The 18,490-nt window shown below is 37.0% G+C and overlaps 1 protein-coding gene across 1 annotated transcript in view; it reads left to right on the forward strand.

Moving 5' to 3' along the window:
• The first annotated feature begins 257 nt into the window (after nt 1-257).
• Nucleotides 258-18,490, forward strand: part of DAW1 (dynein assembly factor with WD repeats 1) — a 32,318-nt gene continuing 14,085 nt past the window's right edge. The window contains exons 1-9 of the mRNA XM_049803906.1: nt 258-298; nt 1,607-1,679; nt 4,511-4,655; nt 7,916-7,974; nt 8,633-8,755; nt 10,429-10,528; nt 12,723-12,830; nt 14,782-14,888; nt 18,136-18,238. Of these exons, the coding sequence (XP_049659863.1) occupies nt 259-298; nt 1,607-1,679; nt 4,511-4,655; nt 7,916-7,974; nt 8,633-8,755; nt 10,429-10,528; nt 12,723-12,830; nt 14,782-14,888; nt 18,136-18,238 (858 nt within the window). The 5' untranslated portion in view covers nt 258. The remainder of the gene's footprint in view (nt 299-1,606; nt 1,680-4,510; nt 4,656-7,915; nt 7,975-8,632; nt 8,756-10,428; nt 10,529-12,722; nt 12,831-14,781; nt 14,889-18,135; nt 18,239-18,490) is intronic.

Consider the following 18,490-nt stretch of genomic DNA (forward strand, 5'->3'; position numbering starts at 1 on the left):
CTAGCCGTGTATATGCCAAGAGCCGGGCCGAGGGGCCTGAAGAGCCACCGCCATGTCTGACACAGCCCGCTCGGCCCGAGGGCACGCCGGGCGTTCAGCCGTGACGGGAGACTGCCACACCGCCGACCCGCGGCGCCTAGCGGCCCTTCCCGCCCGAAGGCGGCGGAGGGGAGGGGGAGGAGGGGGCGCGCATGCGCGCAGGAGCTGTTTGGGAGTTGCTATGGTAGCGGGCCGAAGCCCCGGGGCCGACGGCGGAGGATGAGGCTGAGGCGGCTGCTGCTGCGCTACTACCCGCCGGGTGCGGAGAGGGGCGCGGGGAGGCCGGGCCGGTTCCCTGCCCTGTCAGCCGTTGCGCCCGCACGACGGGGCCGGGGCCGCGGCCGCGGCAGCGGCAGCGCGTGGGGACTGCCGTTGGGCGTGTGGCGGGCGGCCCTGTCAGGGAGGCGCGGGGTGCGGGGGGGGCCTCCTGTAATGGAGGTTTTCCTCACCTCTGTCATGGGCTAGGGCAGGAGTAAGCGGGTAGATCGCGCCCCTGCAGCTGGATTGACTTCAGGTGCGGGTATTTTGGCACTGGGGTTGGTTGAGAGACGTCCAGCTGGAAGCAGCTCATTGCTGATCGGGGCTGTGATTAATGACTTATCATTGCAAAATCAAGTCAGCCTTATTAGCACCGTAGGACAGAGTTTAAAAAGTCAAAAGTGACAGTAGTTGCCACCAAAAAATGTATATGTGTTATCAACAGGCCCGTTTAGCAAAAAGTTGCTACCTTTCTTATTTTTTCTTTCTTTGTTTTGTGATTTTTCTGACCAGAGTCATGCTTTGAAAAGCTATGCTGCTAAGCTGTCTTCATCATTTATTACGAACCTAGTCAGGAGACTTAATGAATTTTCAGAAGTGAAACAAGAGGGAGACAGCCAGCTCAGGAAGTGTATTGTGATAACAGATCTTTATTTCAAATTAAATACTTCTCCTATGGAATTGGTAAAATGCAAAATGACATAAAAATTCATCTAAATTATCCTTTCCTACAGAAAACGAAGGAGCAGCAGAACTTTTTTAACAACTGTTTCAAAACAGGAAGCAATGAGGTTAATCATTTTAATCCTTCAGCTCAGTAGAAAGTGCAGCGGTGCCCTAGCATACCTAGAAGTGGAAAGTGTTATGATTTTCTGTACAATACTGCACACGGGCCTTTGCAATCAATGAAATAAATATACCAGGTTATGTAAAACATGTTTTCCAGGCTTCTTGGAACACCAAACTACAGCAAGTATCTTCAGGACAGCTTCTTTGAAAATAGAGCTGATGAAATAATGCAAAAAGTTGTTGGGGGAAAAAAGCTTGTTCATTTCCAGAATGGAAAATGGCTCATAAATAATAATGTTTAATATCTTTTATGATATAAACACATCAGATTTGGTCATCACCCTGCTAGCTCTCAGCAAGAACAGCCAACTTCCTTCTGGTTCCAAGAACTGGAATTAGGTCTGCTGAAGTCAGTAGAGCAGTAAAAGTGGAAGCATTGCTGTCTACAGTGCATGTTATAAAATCCGGGACATCTAACCAAGACCTTTTTATCACTTTTTTTTTTTTTTTTTTTTTTAAGGAATTATTCTGGAATATGTACAAGGTGGTGAGCCAAAGACCAGATCTATAGATCTACTTGATCTTAGGCCTGAGTAAGTATGATATTATTTCAGATAACAGGACTCTCTGCTGTTTTATAGCATGCTCATATACAACTCTATTTGATTGTTTTAAACATAATTCAGGTCAGCTATGTCTTTTTTTCACTAAAACACACACACAGAAAAGAAAATAACATAGCTAAATCATTCTTCTACTATTTTAAATACAGAATCTTGCATTCCAGCTGATTATTACTGACATGCTTTTCTGTTTAGAGGTGAAGCCTTATTCTGCTTATAGAGTTATGATTATCAAGATGCCTGTACAAAGCCAGCAGAAATATGCAGTGCTTAATGTTGTAATGTTGTGATGAATGACAGTTAGTTCTTAGGTTCTGTAATAGTGTTTCTGATCCTCAGAATGTTTTCAAAAAATGGGTCAAACTCAGCCCCCAGTTACATTGGTTAAATGACCTCTGTTGAAATGACTGAAAATAACAACTAGACATCCATTCAGATCTCTCCTGTTAATTAATTAATCCTCATAACAACCATAGCTAAAGTGGTATAAGGTAGGCAATTAAGTGATTCCCTCTCATATGTTTGTGTGGAGAAACTAAGTATCTGTTTCTGTTGCAAGTAATGGAAGTTTTCTGGTTTCTTTTGTTGCGAACCTAATTGCAGTTGGCTTCTTTGAAAGAACAAGCAAGAGTGCATAATCTGATTTTCTACTCTCCTACAGATGATGAAAGAAATTGCAGGAGCTTGATATATCTAAAAATCAGGGATTGGTCTAACTGAAGAATAAAAAATACAATGTCAAGTCAAAGTCAAGTTTAGATTTAAGTTTGATAGGATATCATTAGGTAAGGTAGAAGGCAGAGGTCACTTCATGAGGAAGCAAAGTGAGACTTGCTGTGTGGACGACAACATTCGATCATGTCTGCCTCTGGCTTTCAGACAGTTGGAAAACACCAATCTGAAACTGTCATATGTATTCATTGTGAAGAATAGGACAAATTTTTTGTAATGAGATTGTTGACTTAACAAGTAACTATGCTGAATTAGCTACGTGTAATTTATGTACCAGTGCTTGAGACTGTATTTGACTGGCTGTTTTGTGCATTCAGTGACAGAATATAATGTCATGTCACAGAATAAGAGAATCATTTATGTTGGAAGGGACTTGTTGAGACCATCAAAAGCGGGGTCAGCTAGAGTAGGTTGACCAGGACCATGTGTAGTTGGGTTCTGAATATTTCCTGGATAGAGACTCTATAACCTCTCAGTGAAACCTATTCCAGTGTTTGATCACCCTCACAGCAAAAAGGTGTATTTTTGTGTTCAGACTAAATTTCCTGTTTGTTTGGTTGTGTGGGTTGTTTGTTTGGTTGGGGTTTTTATTTCTCCATTTGTGCTTATTGGCTCTTGTCCTCTTAGTGGGCAGTACTGAGAAAAGTCTGCCTCCCTCTATTCCCTCCCATCAGCTATTTGTACACATAAAAAGTATGGAACATTTCATGAATTTGCATGTCAAATCTAGTGGAATTTTTCCACAGAACTTTTTGACTGTCATCAAACACCATGGAAAGATTGCCAAGTTTTATTCAACTCTCAAACTATTTCTTCTACTTTCCTCCAGCTAATGCCTCCCTCTAGGCACCCAAAAGAAAAAAAACCAACCCCCCAAAAAAAGAAATCTGAGGGTGTTAACATGGTTTTGGTCATAGTAGTCAGCCTACATGCTCTACTCAGCCAGCTCTGGTAGGAAGAGCTTCAGAAAGATAAAAGAATGCCACCATTAAATAAAGTTGCCAATATCCATAGAGTTTATTAGGCAGAAGGGCATGAAGTAATATGATTGTCTTAATACCAGCATTGATATGGAAGAGTCCTTGCATGTGGGCCAAAGCTAGTAGATAATGTAGGCTGCAGGTGCAAGATGTAAAATCCATACTTAAAAATTATTCATTTTTGTCTACCCGGAACTGTCAAGTTTAGTACTATGGATAAAACCGAACAAGTCACTTTGTGAAAGAAATAAGTTGTCTGGTATTACTTAGCAGGAGTATAAACACCGAGAGGATACTAATTTATGGGGATGTTAGTGGCTCCCATTTAGAGGACTGATAGAGAAAATCCCCTTTAGACTGCAAAAACTTACATACTAACAGAAATGCTAGGCTTTCTTGCTAGGACTAGTTTTAAGTGTATGTTGGTGCTTTGACTGCTCAGTATTGTCAAACCTCAAGTTTCTCAGAGATGGCCAGGAATCAGCAGTTTATCTGATGATATGAAAAGATGATCCAGTTCCTCAGACTAGCTGTGAACCACTTCCTGGGGGCTCCATGGACACCAATAGACTGTGGATCACGTTTTGGAAGTTATTATCATAACTAAGAGTTACAGGAACAGGCCTAGATTTGTGAAGCCACAGACAAAGATAATTTTAACACTCTCCATGTATAATTTATCTTGTTTCTACTTCATGGGCAATTCATTTGGAATTTATGAAATTCCACTTTAATTTAGATATTTATTCCAAAACTATCAGTTTTGGATACACATCTCCGATGTCTGACCCTCTGTGGAAACCCTTTGAAAAGGTAAATTTCTTCCCAAGCTAAAATTTGTAAAAGTCAAACCTTGCTGAAACACTTTAGTAAGAGAGGGGGGGAAGTACAGAAACAAAGAAAGATTATCCATATTCCTTTAAGCTGTTACAGAATAACATAAATGCATATAATTCAATTGCTTACTTCAGTTTCTCTGCAGGTAAATAATATTCTTGGTTTTATATTCATAGTTATTGCCAGAGGATGAAATCTGGTGGTTTGGTTTTCTCTCCCCCCCCCCCGCCCCCCCCCCCCCCCCCCAATTAGCACAGACGCCATCGCCTTAGTAGAAGAAATTCAAAAAGGAGAACCTCTCATCACAGCTTCATGCAAGGAACACGTAATTCATTTAGTGCGAAGATTGCAAGAGAAGCTAGGGGAAAAAGAGGATCACAAGTTCTGTCTTTTTAAGGTAAGAGGCATCTTTAATATAATTTTGGGCATTTTGGGGGTTTCAGTTGTGATGTTGTGAGTATGTTTTTACTGCTGTGTGTTGTGCCTGAGAACAAAATTTGGACTTTATGACCAATTTCTTGGCTCTTTTCAATCACCTCTGCACTGTTTAGAGCAACTGAGTCTGGCCTGCTTATGTCTTCCAGGAATTCCCCCAAAAGGCTGGGAGGTATAACTGTTCCTAGACACTGTTTACACAGACTTATGTAAAAGGGTGTGTTTTGGATTAAAAGAAATAATTCTCTTATTTGTCAGATAAGACTCTGTGGACCAGCAATACCCATAGTTATGTTTAAACAAAACCTGTAAATAGACCCCAAGTAAATTAGCTCTTGGGAAAGGCTCAAAATATTTTCATACCTTTGCCTACTTGTTCTTAATTTTGTGAAAACTATGGGGGGGTTATGTATTCTGCTACATACAGTAATACTGGTTGTCATTACTTTCTGCCATTAATATTATGTTTTAATATTGATAGTTTGATCTTCACCTTACAGGCAGAACTTTAAAAATTTATTTTAAATGAGTAAGCTTTTTAAGAACAATGATTAGAGAGACCTTTCAGGGCTTCACATACAAGATTCAGTCTGTCAGAAGAGAATAGGTTTAATTGTATTTAATTGTGTAAATAAAAATAAAATCACTTCCACAGATTGCGTGTTGCAATCTGAAATAATTAAGTGAGCTATCTTTATTGTGTCAGCAGATGGCAATACGTAGCTGTTAAAAATTGCTGGTCAGTGCTATGTTATTGATGGTTACCTTAAAATTAGAGAGAAAAGGGAGAATTTTTGTGTTGGCTTGTTTGGCTTGTTTGGCCCTTACATATTGCTAGATAAAACTTGCGGGTTTTTGACCAACAGTACACATCTGGGTGAATTCTGTAAAGGTCTGTGTATTTAACCTTGAAAACAGAGCTATGTAATAAGGCATCTTAAATTTAAAAAGTTTCTGTTTATCTCAACTGAGATAATGCCTTGCTATTCACAAGCTTTTAAAATTGTGTGTTCATCACAGAGACTGACAAATAATCAAATGCTTGTTCAAATTTCAGTGTAAATAATGTATTTGTTCTTCATTGGGTATAGTGCCACGTTTGAGCTTCTGTATTTGGAAATATGAGAGTCAGGCAAATCCAGTCAGTGCTGGCTTATTGCCTTCACTCAAGAGTAGTTAGAAGTGTGTGAAAATAACTTGTTTTATGTTTCAGTTCCATTTAAGGCTTGTAAATGAAACATGAATATCAGGTGCTTCTGACATACTAATAAAATACAAGAGGTAGATGGGAATGACAATTTTTTTTTCTTCCCCAAAAACTATTCCATGTGTTTGCATTTTTTGGAAATTAATATTTTTTCCTGTTGCACTGGAGCATAATCTTAAATGAGTGTATAAATCCATCTTTTCTTTATTTCCAATAATTGTGGTGACAGTGTTGTATTAGGCACCCCACAGAAAAACAAGATTTTGTGACAATTTCTCACGTCTTGAACTATTACGTAGCAATTGTATGCTGTAGTGATTTGCAGATTTTTGTCTTAGGGACTGCTGTAGCAGATTTTGCAGAACTTTTTTTTAATATTGCCTTAGGGTTTGATTATTGTATCATTTGCACAAACATTTCTTGCTTGCTTAAAGTTCTGTGGATGAAGCAACTGCAGCCCTGGGTATTAGAAGAACAGAATTACTCCAGGGATCTGGAATTGAACATAAACCCATCTTGTTTTCCTCCCTTTTTCATAATTGTTAAATATGTTTGCTGTTCAGACATGCCTGCATGGAGCCCTAAAAATGTCATGGATCAAAGTTCCATAAATTTCCATAACTATCTATTTTCATATGCTGATATTTGTATACTGTGGCTCTTTTAAAAAAAGCAAAATATTTTTGTCCTTTCCACATCTTGATTGCCAATTCCCACTGCTGTAGCTGAAAGTACAACTTGTCTTACTTTCTCTAGAGAACAGAAATTGCTGTTTCTCTAACATAAAATACATTTTCTGTTTCTCTCTCTGTCAATCCTTCACTTGACCATAGTTATTTCCATTTTGATCAGTCCCTACTCTTCTGAGTAGAAGACTTCTGAGCTCCTTTCATTTTCCTTTTGGAGACAGGCAGCTGAGAAAGCTAGAGATAAGAAAAAGTTGAAGCTCTGGTAATATGTCAGTGATTAAATGGCATAAATAATAAATAAATAATTTCTTCTTCATTCTTACCCTACAGAGAAGACCAAGTGGACCACTGCTGTATTTTTAACATCCCTTTACTTCACTGTCAACAATTGCTGTGATTTCCTAGGTTATGTTTTTATTATGCTTTAGAATCAAGCAGAAGCCAGCTTGTAATAGGTGAAAGTTGTTCAAATGCAAACCCTGTTATACAGTAGCCAGCTTATTCAAACACAAACCAGATTTATTTTTTTTTTTTGTCATTTTCAAAGTTTCATGGTATGCTGACCTTCATTGGCAGTATCTGAAACCATTTTCACCTATGTTTAACAAATCTTAATATGTATTATTATGGTTATGAGATAATTTAAGTGAAACATATATACTGTCTGATTAAAGGACCTTAGAAGCAATGTTAGAAAAACAGTGACCTCCATAACCTACACAATACAGGCAGACATCAAATTTGAAATTCCCTCTTTGAATTTTGTCTTGATAAGTGTCTTTGTTATGGTTCTGCATGCCTTTTTTTGTCACAACCTCTTGGGACGTAGCAGTAGCTTATTTCTGTTCTTCCTGTTTTTTAAAACAAAATCATATACTAGCTAAAAACATTCCATAACCTAAAAGACTCAAAATACTCAATTCAGCTGGATCTCTTTAGTCACTGTATAAGGCTTAATATTATTTGGGATATCTTTCATCAGTTATCTCACCAGGCATGGTCTCGTCACTCATTTGTTTTTGCCCTTTCAGCTCTGGTCTAGGGTTACTTTGCTGGTCTCAGAGAAGGTGGAGAAAAAGCAAACATGGGGGAAAAGACAGTTCATTCAAGTAAAATATAAATTTGAAATCAATACTATATAATATCTGCAGTGATAACCTGCTGAGGCATGGGGGATTTTTTAGTTAGAGATTAATGTATTACAGCTATAACTGCTAATCTGACAGGAGGAGGAGAAAATATTAACCTATTGAATATTTTGAGCAATTTTTTTTTTTATTTGCATCAAATGTTGTTTTCTTTTCCCTCCCCCCACTTCTATTTCAGGTACTTAGAGCACACATATTACCACTGACTAATGTAGCGTTTAACAAATCTGGTTCCCGGTAAGTTGTTTTCAAAGTCAAAATACATAATCACTAATTGAAGTTTTGTATTTGTAAATTAAATTGTAAAGGAATTTCAGGGCTTTTGCTGAAAAAAAAATTGACCTCTGCTGCTTATAAGCAGCTTCCATCATGATTGGGGATTAGATTTCAGGCCTCTGTGGGAGAACGAATGGGAGATGCAAAAAAGTAGCGGGTGACATTCAATTTATGTAATTTTTTCTTCCAAGGTGATAGTTTATTGACAATTACCATATTTCAGAAAGAAGCACCTTTATGGCAATAAAGTGAATATTACTAAAAGCTAAATGAGTCTTTGACATAAATTCATTTGGGACTTTCACTGTAGTGGAATTTCATGTTAATTGATTTCACTGTGGGCATATGCCTTATAATTTTTTCCTTCCTGTCTTGAAAGCAGCAGCTTGCTTTCTAGATGAAATACTTTAAAGATTAGAAACAAGGGTGGGTTTTTTTATGAGTAATGTTTAAAAAAAAAAGTAACCTCTATGATCATAAATCTATATTTTTGAAAGCAGAAAGAGATTTAGGGTCTGAGACAGTGCTAACTGAAATCTGTGGAAATAACTCATTTGACTATGTGTCAGGACCGGTAAGATATTTACTGTATTCAGAAATTAATTTCTCTTTGCTTTAGCTTTATCACTGGAAGCTATGACAGAACCTGCAAAGTATGGGATACTGCATCAGGAGAAGAGCTACGTACACTAGAGGGACATGGAAACGTTGTCTATGCAATAGCTTTCAATAATCCGTATGGGTAAATACATTTTCTCTGAGATATATCATAATTGCTAATCATATTATTTTGCAAATACAGAACGATTACTCAAACTTTAACATAAAATAGACTATTTCAAATTGAAAGAGTTCAAATTCTGAATTTGTAAAGTTCAACTATAGCTAATCACCATGGGACGACACTATATTATTTGTATAAGAGATACATTCAAGCATGTTTTCTGCTATAATTTTTAAAAATGAAATTTAGAAAGTCAAAACATAAATTTCATTAGGTATTCAGCGTCTTGAAGAATACATATATAAGTCAGTTTAATATACTGAAACACAGATTTATTTCAATAATATCTACATGAACAGATTGTGTTCTGAATGTTAATCATTCTTTACTGCCTCCACGTAATTGTATATGATGTGAGATATAAGTACTTATGACAGCTTGTATTGCTTCAGTTAAGGAGAAAGGACATTTCCATCATAACAAAAGTGGATTTCTCCATTTGCTATTACACATTCATTATTATTTAGGACATGATTTAGAAGTGTCACAGCTGTTGAGTAATTTTTATAAAATCCACAGGGTGCCGCTGTGTGAACGTCAAATATGAATCTGTGCCTCTTGTTTTCTGCAATAACTGTTTGCCCTATGTTAGAAGTGCCGCCTGTTAGGTGAAGGGAATTACATGTTAGCTACTGAAGTTTCATTGTCATGTGCTTCCTGAGGAAGCTGTCATGTATGAGTAAATAATTTTTCTTCTCTGCAAAATAAGAGGAATTAATTCTTATTTTTATATTGAATCCCATTACTTCTTTCACTGTCAGATGTCCTATTTATCAGTTAAGCAATACACAGTTAACATCAGGAAATAAATGTTAAAGACTTGTTATGCTATTTGGAGCATTGTCATTTCCTTCTAAATGAAAAGCCTTTATCTAACCTAGAATCCACTGTATCAATGTCTTATATTCTGATACTATTCTTTACTTTGAAAAAAGCAATTAATAAAATTCTTTTATATACTTTGAAGAAACTAATGTATGACAAAAATCTGTGCAAAGATCAATAACTAGACTGTAACAAAAAAATGGAGAAGCAATATATAGCAAGCAAAAACCTGATGACAACACTGGGCTACTTTTAATTTAAAAGTTCAGTAAAAAAAGAACTTTTTTTTCTGCTAATCTTTAGGTTTTGGTACAGTGTCTCTTGCTACATTTTCTGGGTACCTCACTTCAGTTCAGTCTTGTTTTAACTGCAGTTGGTCATAACACTTCTACTGACTTCAGTGGGAGTGAAGTTTGACCTCTGAAATTTGGATATACTGCTTATAATAAGAGTTTATAAGTCTTGATAAACAGACACTATCTGATTAAATGACATAACTTTTAAATACATCTGGAATTACAGCAGATAACCTTATCCCTAATGCAGATTAGTCATCAGTTATGAACACTTCTGTGCTAATGGATAGGCACAGTAGCTTTTTTAGAAACTAATTATGTCTGCTAATTTTTACCCTTAACATAACTTCTGTTCGTGAAATCCTGCTCCAAGATCTTGTAGTGCGGCAGGATGCACCAAAATGCATGCAAGCTTTGATGACTAGGTATTGTTTCTGTGAGTTCTACTGTCTTTGAAGTCAGAGTTTTTTTCCTAAAAAAAAAAATAATGACAGAATTTTTTCCATTTAGTGACAAGATTGCCACTGGATCTTTTGATAAAACCTGCAAACTGTGGAGTACAGAAACAGGAAAATGTTATCATACTTTCAGAGGACATAGTGCAGAAATAGTGAGTACTGATGGACTTTTCTTATTCTTTTATGTTTCCTCACACCATCATTGATGGCTGTGGATTCCAAGTCCCTGTGAGCTGACATTGGAAGGGGCAGGTATTCTGCTGCATCTATTCACATATTCAGATATTGTGAACATTTCTGCACTGCAAGAAAAGATAGTCTGACAATTCTTAAGAAATAGAATGAAACACTGTATACAGTTTGACATGATATTTTTATTCCTTTACTTTTTTCCAATTTCTCTTTTTTTTGCTAAATGTTAAAACATTTTTGAAAAATACCATAACAATCAGAATTCTCAATTTATTGCACATATTTATTCCTTGGTTTGTTTACATATCTCATTTTTTTCTAGATATTTTGTATTGCCTTTCATATTTGCAGACCTGAATACACAAGAACATCATTGCTTGTATTGCTCACTTTCATGCTGAGATCTGTACTTCACGTACAGGACCAATTGGAGCCACAGAAGAATGAATTTCTGAAATTTTAAGTGTGTTAAATGGGAATATGTGGGATGGTGAAACATCAAAGGTGTATGAAACGAAAACAGCTTAAGCTTAAAAATGATTGGTTTCCTTTCCAGTGCACTAGAAGCCCTACTAGCAACAGCAAATATCTTGATACATAGCATTCCGAGTTAAAAGATCACAGCAAATCCACTGAAACTCTTAATTTCAATGCAGAATGTATTTTTTAACAAAAATAGCTATACAATCATTATTCAATAAAGCATTTCCTGAAATTGTTTCTGGAAACAATTGGAATTTAATTTGTCGATTGTGAGGCCTGTAACCAGTGTGAGAAAATGATGGTATACCTTCGTGGAACGTGAGGTTGGTTTCAGTGGGTTTTAAATCTCTGGATACTTTGAAACAGTTATCCCTTACAATGGAGAATGTGTTTGCTTATTGAGACAGGCTGCAGTGATTTTGCTTCCACAAATCAGTTAGCTAAATATTTAAAGGCCTCTCAATTTCTTGGCAAATGGCCTAGATAATGACACCTGTTAAGATAAGAGTTGTGAGTGTATAGAGTGTGTTTGTGGGTACAAAAAACTGTCTGGAGGGTCTTTGCCCCAAACTGATCAAGTTAAAGAGGAAGCCTACCAAATGATAGTGTTAGGGAGGACTGTCAGTTGGATTGAACAGTAACTGGAGAACCTCAAAGACAATTCTGAAATAAAGAAGTAGAATTTTGAAATAAAGAAAAAGAAAGAAGTAGAAGATGATAAAAGAAGACCATTTATAACAGGGTGGAGGAGACATTAGTCTGGAGGCAGCAGTTGTCAAAACCGGCTCTGGTGCTTCCAGAAGTCACGCTGGGCATCACAGTCTCTGCCTAGACCAGAGAGCATAGCCATCCTTTTGGAGACACCATGAGGAGTTGGCATCCGGCTAGTGGATTGGTAGTATGGCGTTCAACAAAAAGGCACCCTTGTCCCTCCCATAAGATGTGCATATGTGAGTTTGGATGCCTTCTCTCTGGCATGTGGATCAGCAGATTGTAGGAAGTGGCATGGGTTCAACTAAAGCTAGAGCACTCACGTCTCCTAGGAAAGGTATGTGCAAGTAGGGGAACACATACTCCTAGGGAAGGGGGGTGCACTTGTAACCCAGTCATCCTGTGTGAGAGGATAAGTGTACATGCAAGAGTGTGAAAGTGTGCGTGTAATTAAAACTTCTTGGAGTTAGAGGAGGAGGTTTAGAAATTTGTAGCTGTTTATTAAGATTGCACAAGTTTATTGTGTTACAGATACTGATACTGAATACATAGTTCTCTGCCAGTTAACTATGCACTGTTAACAAATTAACAAACTGCTTCAGTCTTGATTTTCATTAAAACTTTGTGAACTAAATAATTTCTCCCTGTGACACAAAATGAAGAACCTAAATAGTGAATTTTAATCCAGGCTATCTTTCAGTAAGTCTTTTTAATGCATTGCTGTTGCAAAGCAGCCAATTAGTCTATTTGATTTGAGTAGTCGTCCAGAGCTATGTGATAAGGATTTGTTGCTCTTCTAGTGAGCTGTTGGAAGAACTCTGCAGTGTTTCTGTATACCATAAAATCTTAAATGAGACTTTTGTCTTGTTTAAAAATATTAATCCTGACCCATTTTTTTTGAGAAAATGTTTATAAATAGTCTCCTTTCCCACTTTTTCCATCCAATATTTCTTGCTACAGGTATGTTTATCATTTAATCTTCAGAGTACGTTGGTGGCAACTGGAAGCATGGATACCACTGCCAAACTATGGAATATAGAGAAAGGAGAAGAAATAGTCACTTTAAGTGTATGTTTGCCTTCCTTATGTTTCTAAAGGTGTTCCTTGCTTTCTTAGTTTTCTAGCTGAGATAAATAATAGTATAACCATTACAACAGTTTCAAAACTTGCAGAGTTTCTTTTACTAGGTAGCCCCAGAGTGACTGCAGTTATGAAACAGATTAAGAAAACTTGAAGGCAATGTTAAAGCTATGGTATTTTATGAGAAGTTCTATATATCAAAAGACAAATTTTCTCATTTCAGTGACAGTACTGCTATAGACTAGAATGCCTTCCATTGCTCATTAAAACATGTTGCTATACTGTAAATTATGACCTCCTCTGCATTAACTCTGAGAACATTAATGTCAGACACGATATCTGTATGGATCTTCTTCCTGTAAACATCAGCAGAGGACAACCATCCAATTACCTCTAGGTTGTGATGTCTCTGCTCTACGTGACTTGCGGGGATTCCACAGGTTCAGATTGGCCTGTGCTGTTTCAATGTATTTCTCTCATGTAAATACTAAATAACAGGTAGTGCATAAGCTTCCTTTGGTGTACGTGGCCTACAGAGTGAGGAAGGCATTTTCTCCTCCTTGGCTTTCTCAGAGCCCTGAGCAGAGCAAAGAGCAGTGGAATGTGTGAAACTTTAGCTTATAAGTGTGCTTACATTCATTTTTCCAACACTCTCCACCAACACCAATGACAAACTGTACTGTAGTTTACTGTAAATGAATCATCTGATTTCAGTGTGTATTGGTGAACAAATGCGATTCTGTTTAAATCAAATATGGAAAATATGCACCGATGACATCACTGGACAATTGCTCACTGCTTAAGTGATGTGCCTGATTTTTTGCAGTTGTTATGATACTGAATATTCCACAGTCCAGTAGATATTTCTGTCGAAATTGTGATCATAGAATCATAGAATCTTTTTGGTTGTAAAAGACCTTTAAGGTCATCAAGTCCAGCCATCAACCATGCCCTCTAAACCATGTCCTGAAGTGCCTTGTATGCGTTTTTTGAATACCTCCAGGGATGGTGACACCACCACTTCCCTGAGCAGCCTGTTCCAATGCCTGGCAACCCTTTCAGCAAAGAAATTTTTCCCAATATCCAGTCTAAACCTCCCCTGGTGCAACTTGAGGCCATTTCCTCTCATCCTATCTCTAGTTTCTTGGTAGAAGAGACAAGCACCCACCTCACTACAACCTCCTTTCAGGTAGTTGTAGAGAGCGATAAGGTCTCCCCTCAGCCTCCTCTTCTCCAGACTAAACCACCCCACTTCCCTCAGCTGCTCCTGATAAGACTTGTGCTCCAGGCCCCTCACCAGCTTTGTTGCCCTTCTCTGGACACACTCCAGCACCTCCATGTCTTTCCTGTAGTGAGGGGCCCAAAACTGAACACAGGACTCGAGGTGAGGCCTCAACAGTGCCGAGTACAGGGGAACGACCACCTCCCTGCTCCTGCTGGCCACACTATTTCTGATACAGGCCAGGATGCTGTTGGCCACCTTGGCCACCTGGGCACACTGCTGGCTCATATTCAGCTGGCTGTCAACCAGCACCCCCAGGTCTTTTTCTGCCTGGCAGCTTTCCAGCCACTCTTCCCCAAGCCTGTAGGGCTGCATTGGGTGGTTGTGACTGATGTGCAGGACCCGGCACTTGGCCTTGTTGAACCTCATACAATTGGCCTCAGCCCATTGATCCAGCCTGTCCAGATCCCTCTGTAGAGCCTTCCTACCCTCGAGCAGGTCAACCCTCCCTCCCAACGTGGTGTCATCCACAAACTTACTGAGGGTGTGCTCAATATATATGTGTATATATATATATATATACTGGTCAAGACAGTAAATAACATATTGAAGGGTTATAGGAGGATTATGCTGCTGAAAAAAGCTACATATTAAACTACATTAATGGAAAAGTTATAATTTGCTTTCTCATGCTCCCTTTTTTTAAAATTCTCTCAGGGACATTCAGCAGAAATTATTGCATTGTCTTTCAACACCACTGGAGATAGGATTATCACTGGATCCTTTGACCATACAGTAGCAGTGTGGGATGTTGGCACTGGCAGGTACTAAAGTACTAAAAAATATAATTTTACATTGCATGGCTTAATGACAAATGAAAGAGACAATGTTGAGCTACGAATTACAGACCTTGTATTTTTGCTTTATTTAGAGTATGCGTTCCTTCATCTTATCATTTGTTGCTCCTGTTCCCTTTGTTCTTCTGAAGAGGAATGCTGCTCATGAAATGCTTCTGTATATGTTTTTTGTTCTAAATTTCCATCTTATGAGCACTGAGGAAGCACACAAACTGGGCAGATCCCGTGTTTGTTGCTGATAAATTCTCCAAACAGGAAAATATCAACATGGAAACCCGTGGTTTGGAAGGTGTCTAGAATTTCTAGGTGGAATAGACTGTTTAAGTAGAAAGAAAGTATATTTTATGCCATAGAAAATTATTCTGGTCACATTTTCTTTAAAAACTATAGAGGGTCAGTTTTTCTTCTCACAATCCTTTATGTCAGTATAAATTTATAAAGAGGAGAAAATTGGGCCCTTCCGACTCCAGAGAACAAAATGTCTTGATTATGATGCCAACAAATAATAATGTAGTAGCTAAATATGAACTTGTTGTATTATCCTGACAAATCCACTTGCTTTTTCAACTGGAAACTCAGGATAAATAGAATAGTAAAATGATTGCCCTGATTACTGACAAAGTAATTTATGAAGAGAACAGTTCTATTACATTTTCAGATGTCATGCCTTTTTTCTTTTTTGTGAGAGCAGGGGGAATATCTTTGAAATTTATATATAAAAAGAAAATGTGTATATAGTGATAACTTGGGGTAATAAACAATGTGTATTGCTTCAAAATGAGAGTAATCATGTGATTTAAAAAATAATGTACACATAGTAAATCATGTAAGGCTTGATCTTGTAAGCTTTGAGCTTATTCAACACCAGCAGTTTAATGTTTGGTATGCAAATACTTAGGAGGCACTCCCTGAGCAAATTGGGCCTTTGGATTCAACTTCATTCAGCCTGGTGTTCTTGCAAATATTTTTGTTTAAAAACAGCTGCTTCTTCCAGCTTCTCGTCTGAGCCTGCAGTAAAGTCAAAGTCTTGAGATTTTCCTGTTGCATTCTTTTTTTTTTTCCTAAGAAATGAATGTGGACTTTAAATCATGGTCAATACCAGGAAATGGAATATGAAGGAAAAATTTCCTTTTTAAACACTGGCAGCTCTAGTAGTTACCTAGTAGGTAATATAATTGTGCCAGGGCCAGCATTCAGCCTTTTAGATGGCATCTGAGCATGTATAGATTTAGTAATAATGAAAAGTTGCAGGCAGAAAGACTGTGAACAAATCATACTTTGCTGTATACAGGTTCATGTAGATTTGCAAAAAACTTGTAGGTGAGGTTTTGTGTGCCCATCATTCACCATATGAAATACATGAGAAACACTGCTTTCCAAATTTGAGTTTGAACCTGAAGTTTCTGTTAATCTTGCTGGCTGCCTGATGAGTGTCTGGGTTCCTCAGTTTTATTCTGGGTAGGTATCTAGAATTGTCCTGAGGGAAGTTGATGTAGGGACAAGAAATTTCAAGAAGGTTCAAGATTTTCTTCATAAAATGTTAAAATTTTTTAAAAAAGGGGGGCAAGGGAAAAACATGCCTTTGTAATATAGGTCAATATTTCAATAATTTCTCCATGGTAGATACAGTCAGCTATAGTTCAGTTGAAGGTGTCTTCAGAGGTTCCTTTGACAAATCAATAGCCTGTAACTGGGGTCAGGATGCTGGACACCAGGATGCTGAGAGAGAGACAGTTCCTTCTTATTTGCAATTTTGCAATTATGGTGCAAATATTAGAACATCCACATATTAAATTTCACTGGAACTGAAGGCTAAAGAAGTATTATGACTGAAGTGGATTCTTTTTTTTAAAATAATTTAAATGCAAAATTTTTATGGCATTTCACAAGCCTGTTTTCTGGCTTCTATCTAATTGTGTATCTGATAGACAGTGGTTTCTGTGAGATGTTCCACACATTGCTATTTATTCTGCTTATTGATCAGATATTTACATTGAAGTGTGAAGCCTGGACTGCCTTTTTGAAATTTGGAAATTAAAGCTTTTAATTTTTAAATTAAAACTTTTTTTATTATTAGGTATTTGGGGTATTGGGTATTACAATAACAGCAGTCTTGATGGCCAAATAATATGTTCACAGAAGAAGTTTTCTACTGTTGTTTTCTGCTTGTTGATTTTTGGTTTTACTGTATAAAGGTCTACACAATTATAATAGTGCAGGCCTCACATTGTTAGAAAGTAGAAGGAGTAATTCTGTAAAATGACATGAGTATAATCAAGATTTTGTTATCATAAACAAATAGAAAATTCAATGGCTCAGGAGATTTGCTTTGCTGTTCATTTAACATATATACTCATTTAGCTACCCTTATATATCCTGTGCAATGAATAAAAACATTTCAGTCACTTAAACTCATTTAGTTGTTTTTCTAGTCATTAGTTTATCCATTAGTTAAAACAGTTTTCTATTAATGATACAGTGATATTAGCATTGTGATAATAACCTAATTTACTAATCCTTCAATATGTGTATATCAACTAATCTTTTTTAGGGTTCGTTGCCTTATAGGCCAGTAATTCATAGGAAGCCATAGTGGCCAATTGTATCCTCTCTGTTCAGCTAAAGCTGAAGAATTTAATGGAACTAGTATTGCCAGTCTTTTGCAGCAAGAAGTTTAGAATTAATGAGGATTAGAAATCATATTTCAGTTTGGCTTTCATTTGCCTGTTACTTAGGAATATGCTCACATTAAGTACCTGATTAAGTTCCATTGATCTTAAGTGGATTTTATAAAAAGGTTTAGATTATATGGAGTTTTAAAGATGTACTTTTTACAGTTCATTGAAGTAGGATAATGGGAGAGTAGTGTGAAAAAACTTGCTGTATGTGCTTTGTATGTAGATGAATACAAGAAATCTGTCTCTGGCACTGGAAAGTCATCACATTTCACTGGAAATATATTCACTGCAATATTTCTGAAACAGAACGAAGAACTTTGGCATTTTATTCCTTACTGCCTCTCTGTCTCAAAGATAAAAAATAGAATTGATGTAGTACTAGAATCCTAAATGAGCTGTACCACTCCATTTAATTGCTTTAATGGATAAAATGGTGAAGACTTGACACCTTAACTATACTATTTTATAAACTTTACTTATAATTTATATGCATATATCAAAATACACACTAAAAATGTAAATTCTCTTTTTGGTAGGATGTTACATACTTTAATAGGTCACCGAGGAGAGATTAGCAGTGCACAGTTCAACTGGGACTGTTCTCTCATTGTCACTGGATCAATGGACAAAACATGCATGGTAAGAAAGTTGAGTTTGTATTGAATACAGCTACTTGATATAAAATATATATTTTGTAAATGGAAGAGCATTATTTTAAACTAATATGCAATTCATTAAAGAATTTACAACTAAATGCAAAACCTATAAGCTTATTCATTTTAGTGAAGTCCAGTTAAATAACAATATATATTTTAAGGCTCATTTAATCAATACACTGAAATAAAAAATATAGGACTTCTTCATTAAACTGATTAAACAGTTACTCTTCAT

Source organism: Accipiter gentilis, chromosome 6 (genome assembly GCF_929443795.1).
Source record: "Accipiter gentilis chromosome 6, bAccGen1.1, whole genome shotgun sequence".
Classification (NCBI taxonomy): domain Eukaryota; kingdom Metazoa; phylum Chordata; class Aves; order Accipitriformes; family Accipitridae; genus Astur; species Astur gentilis.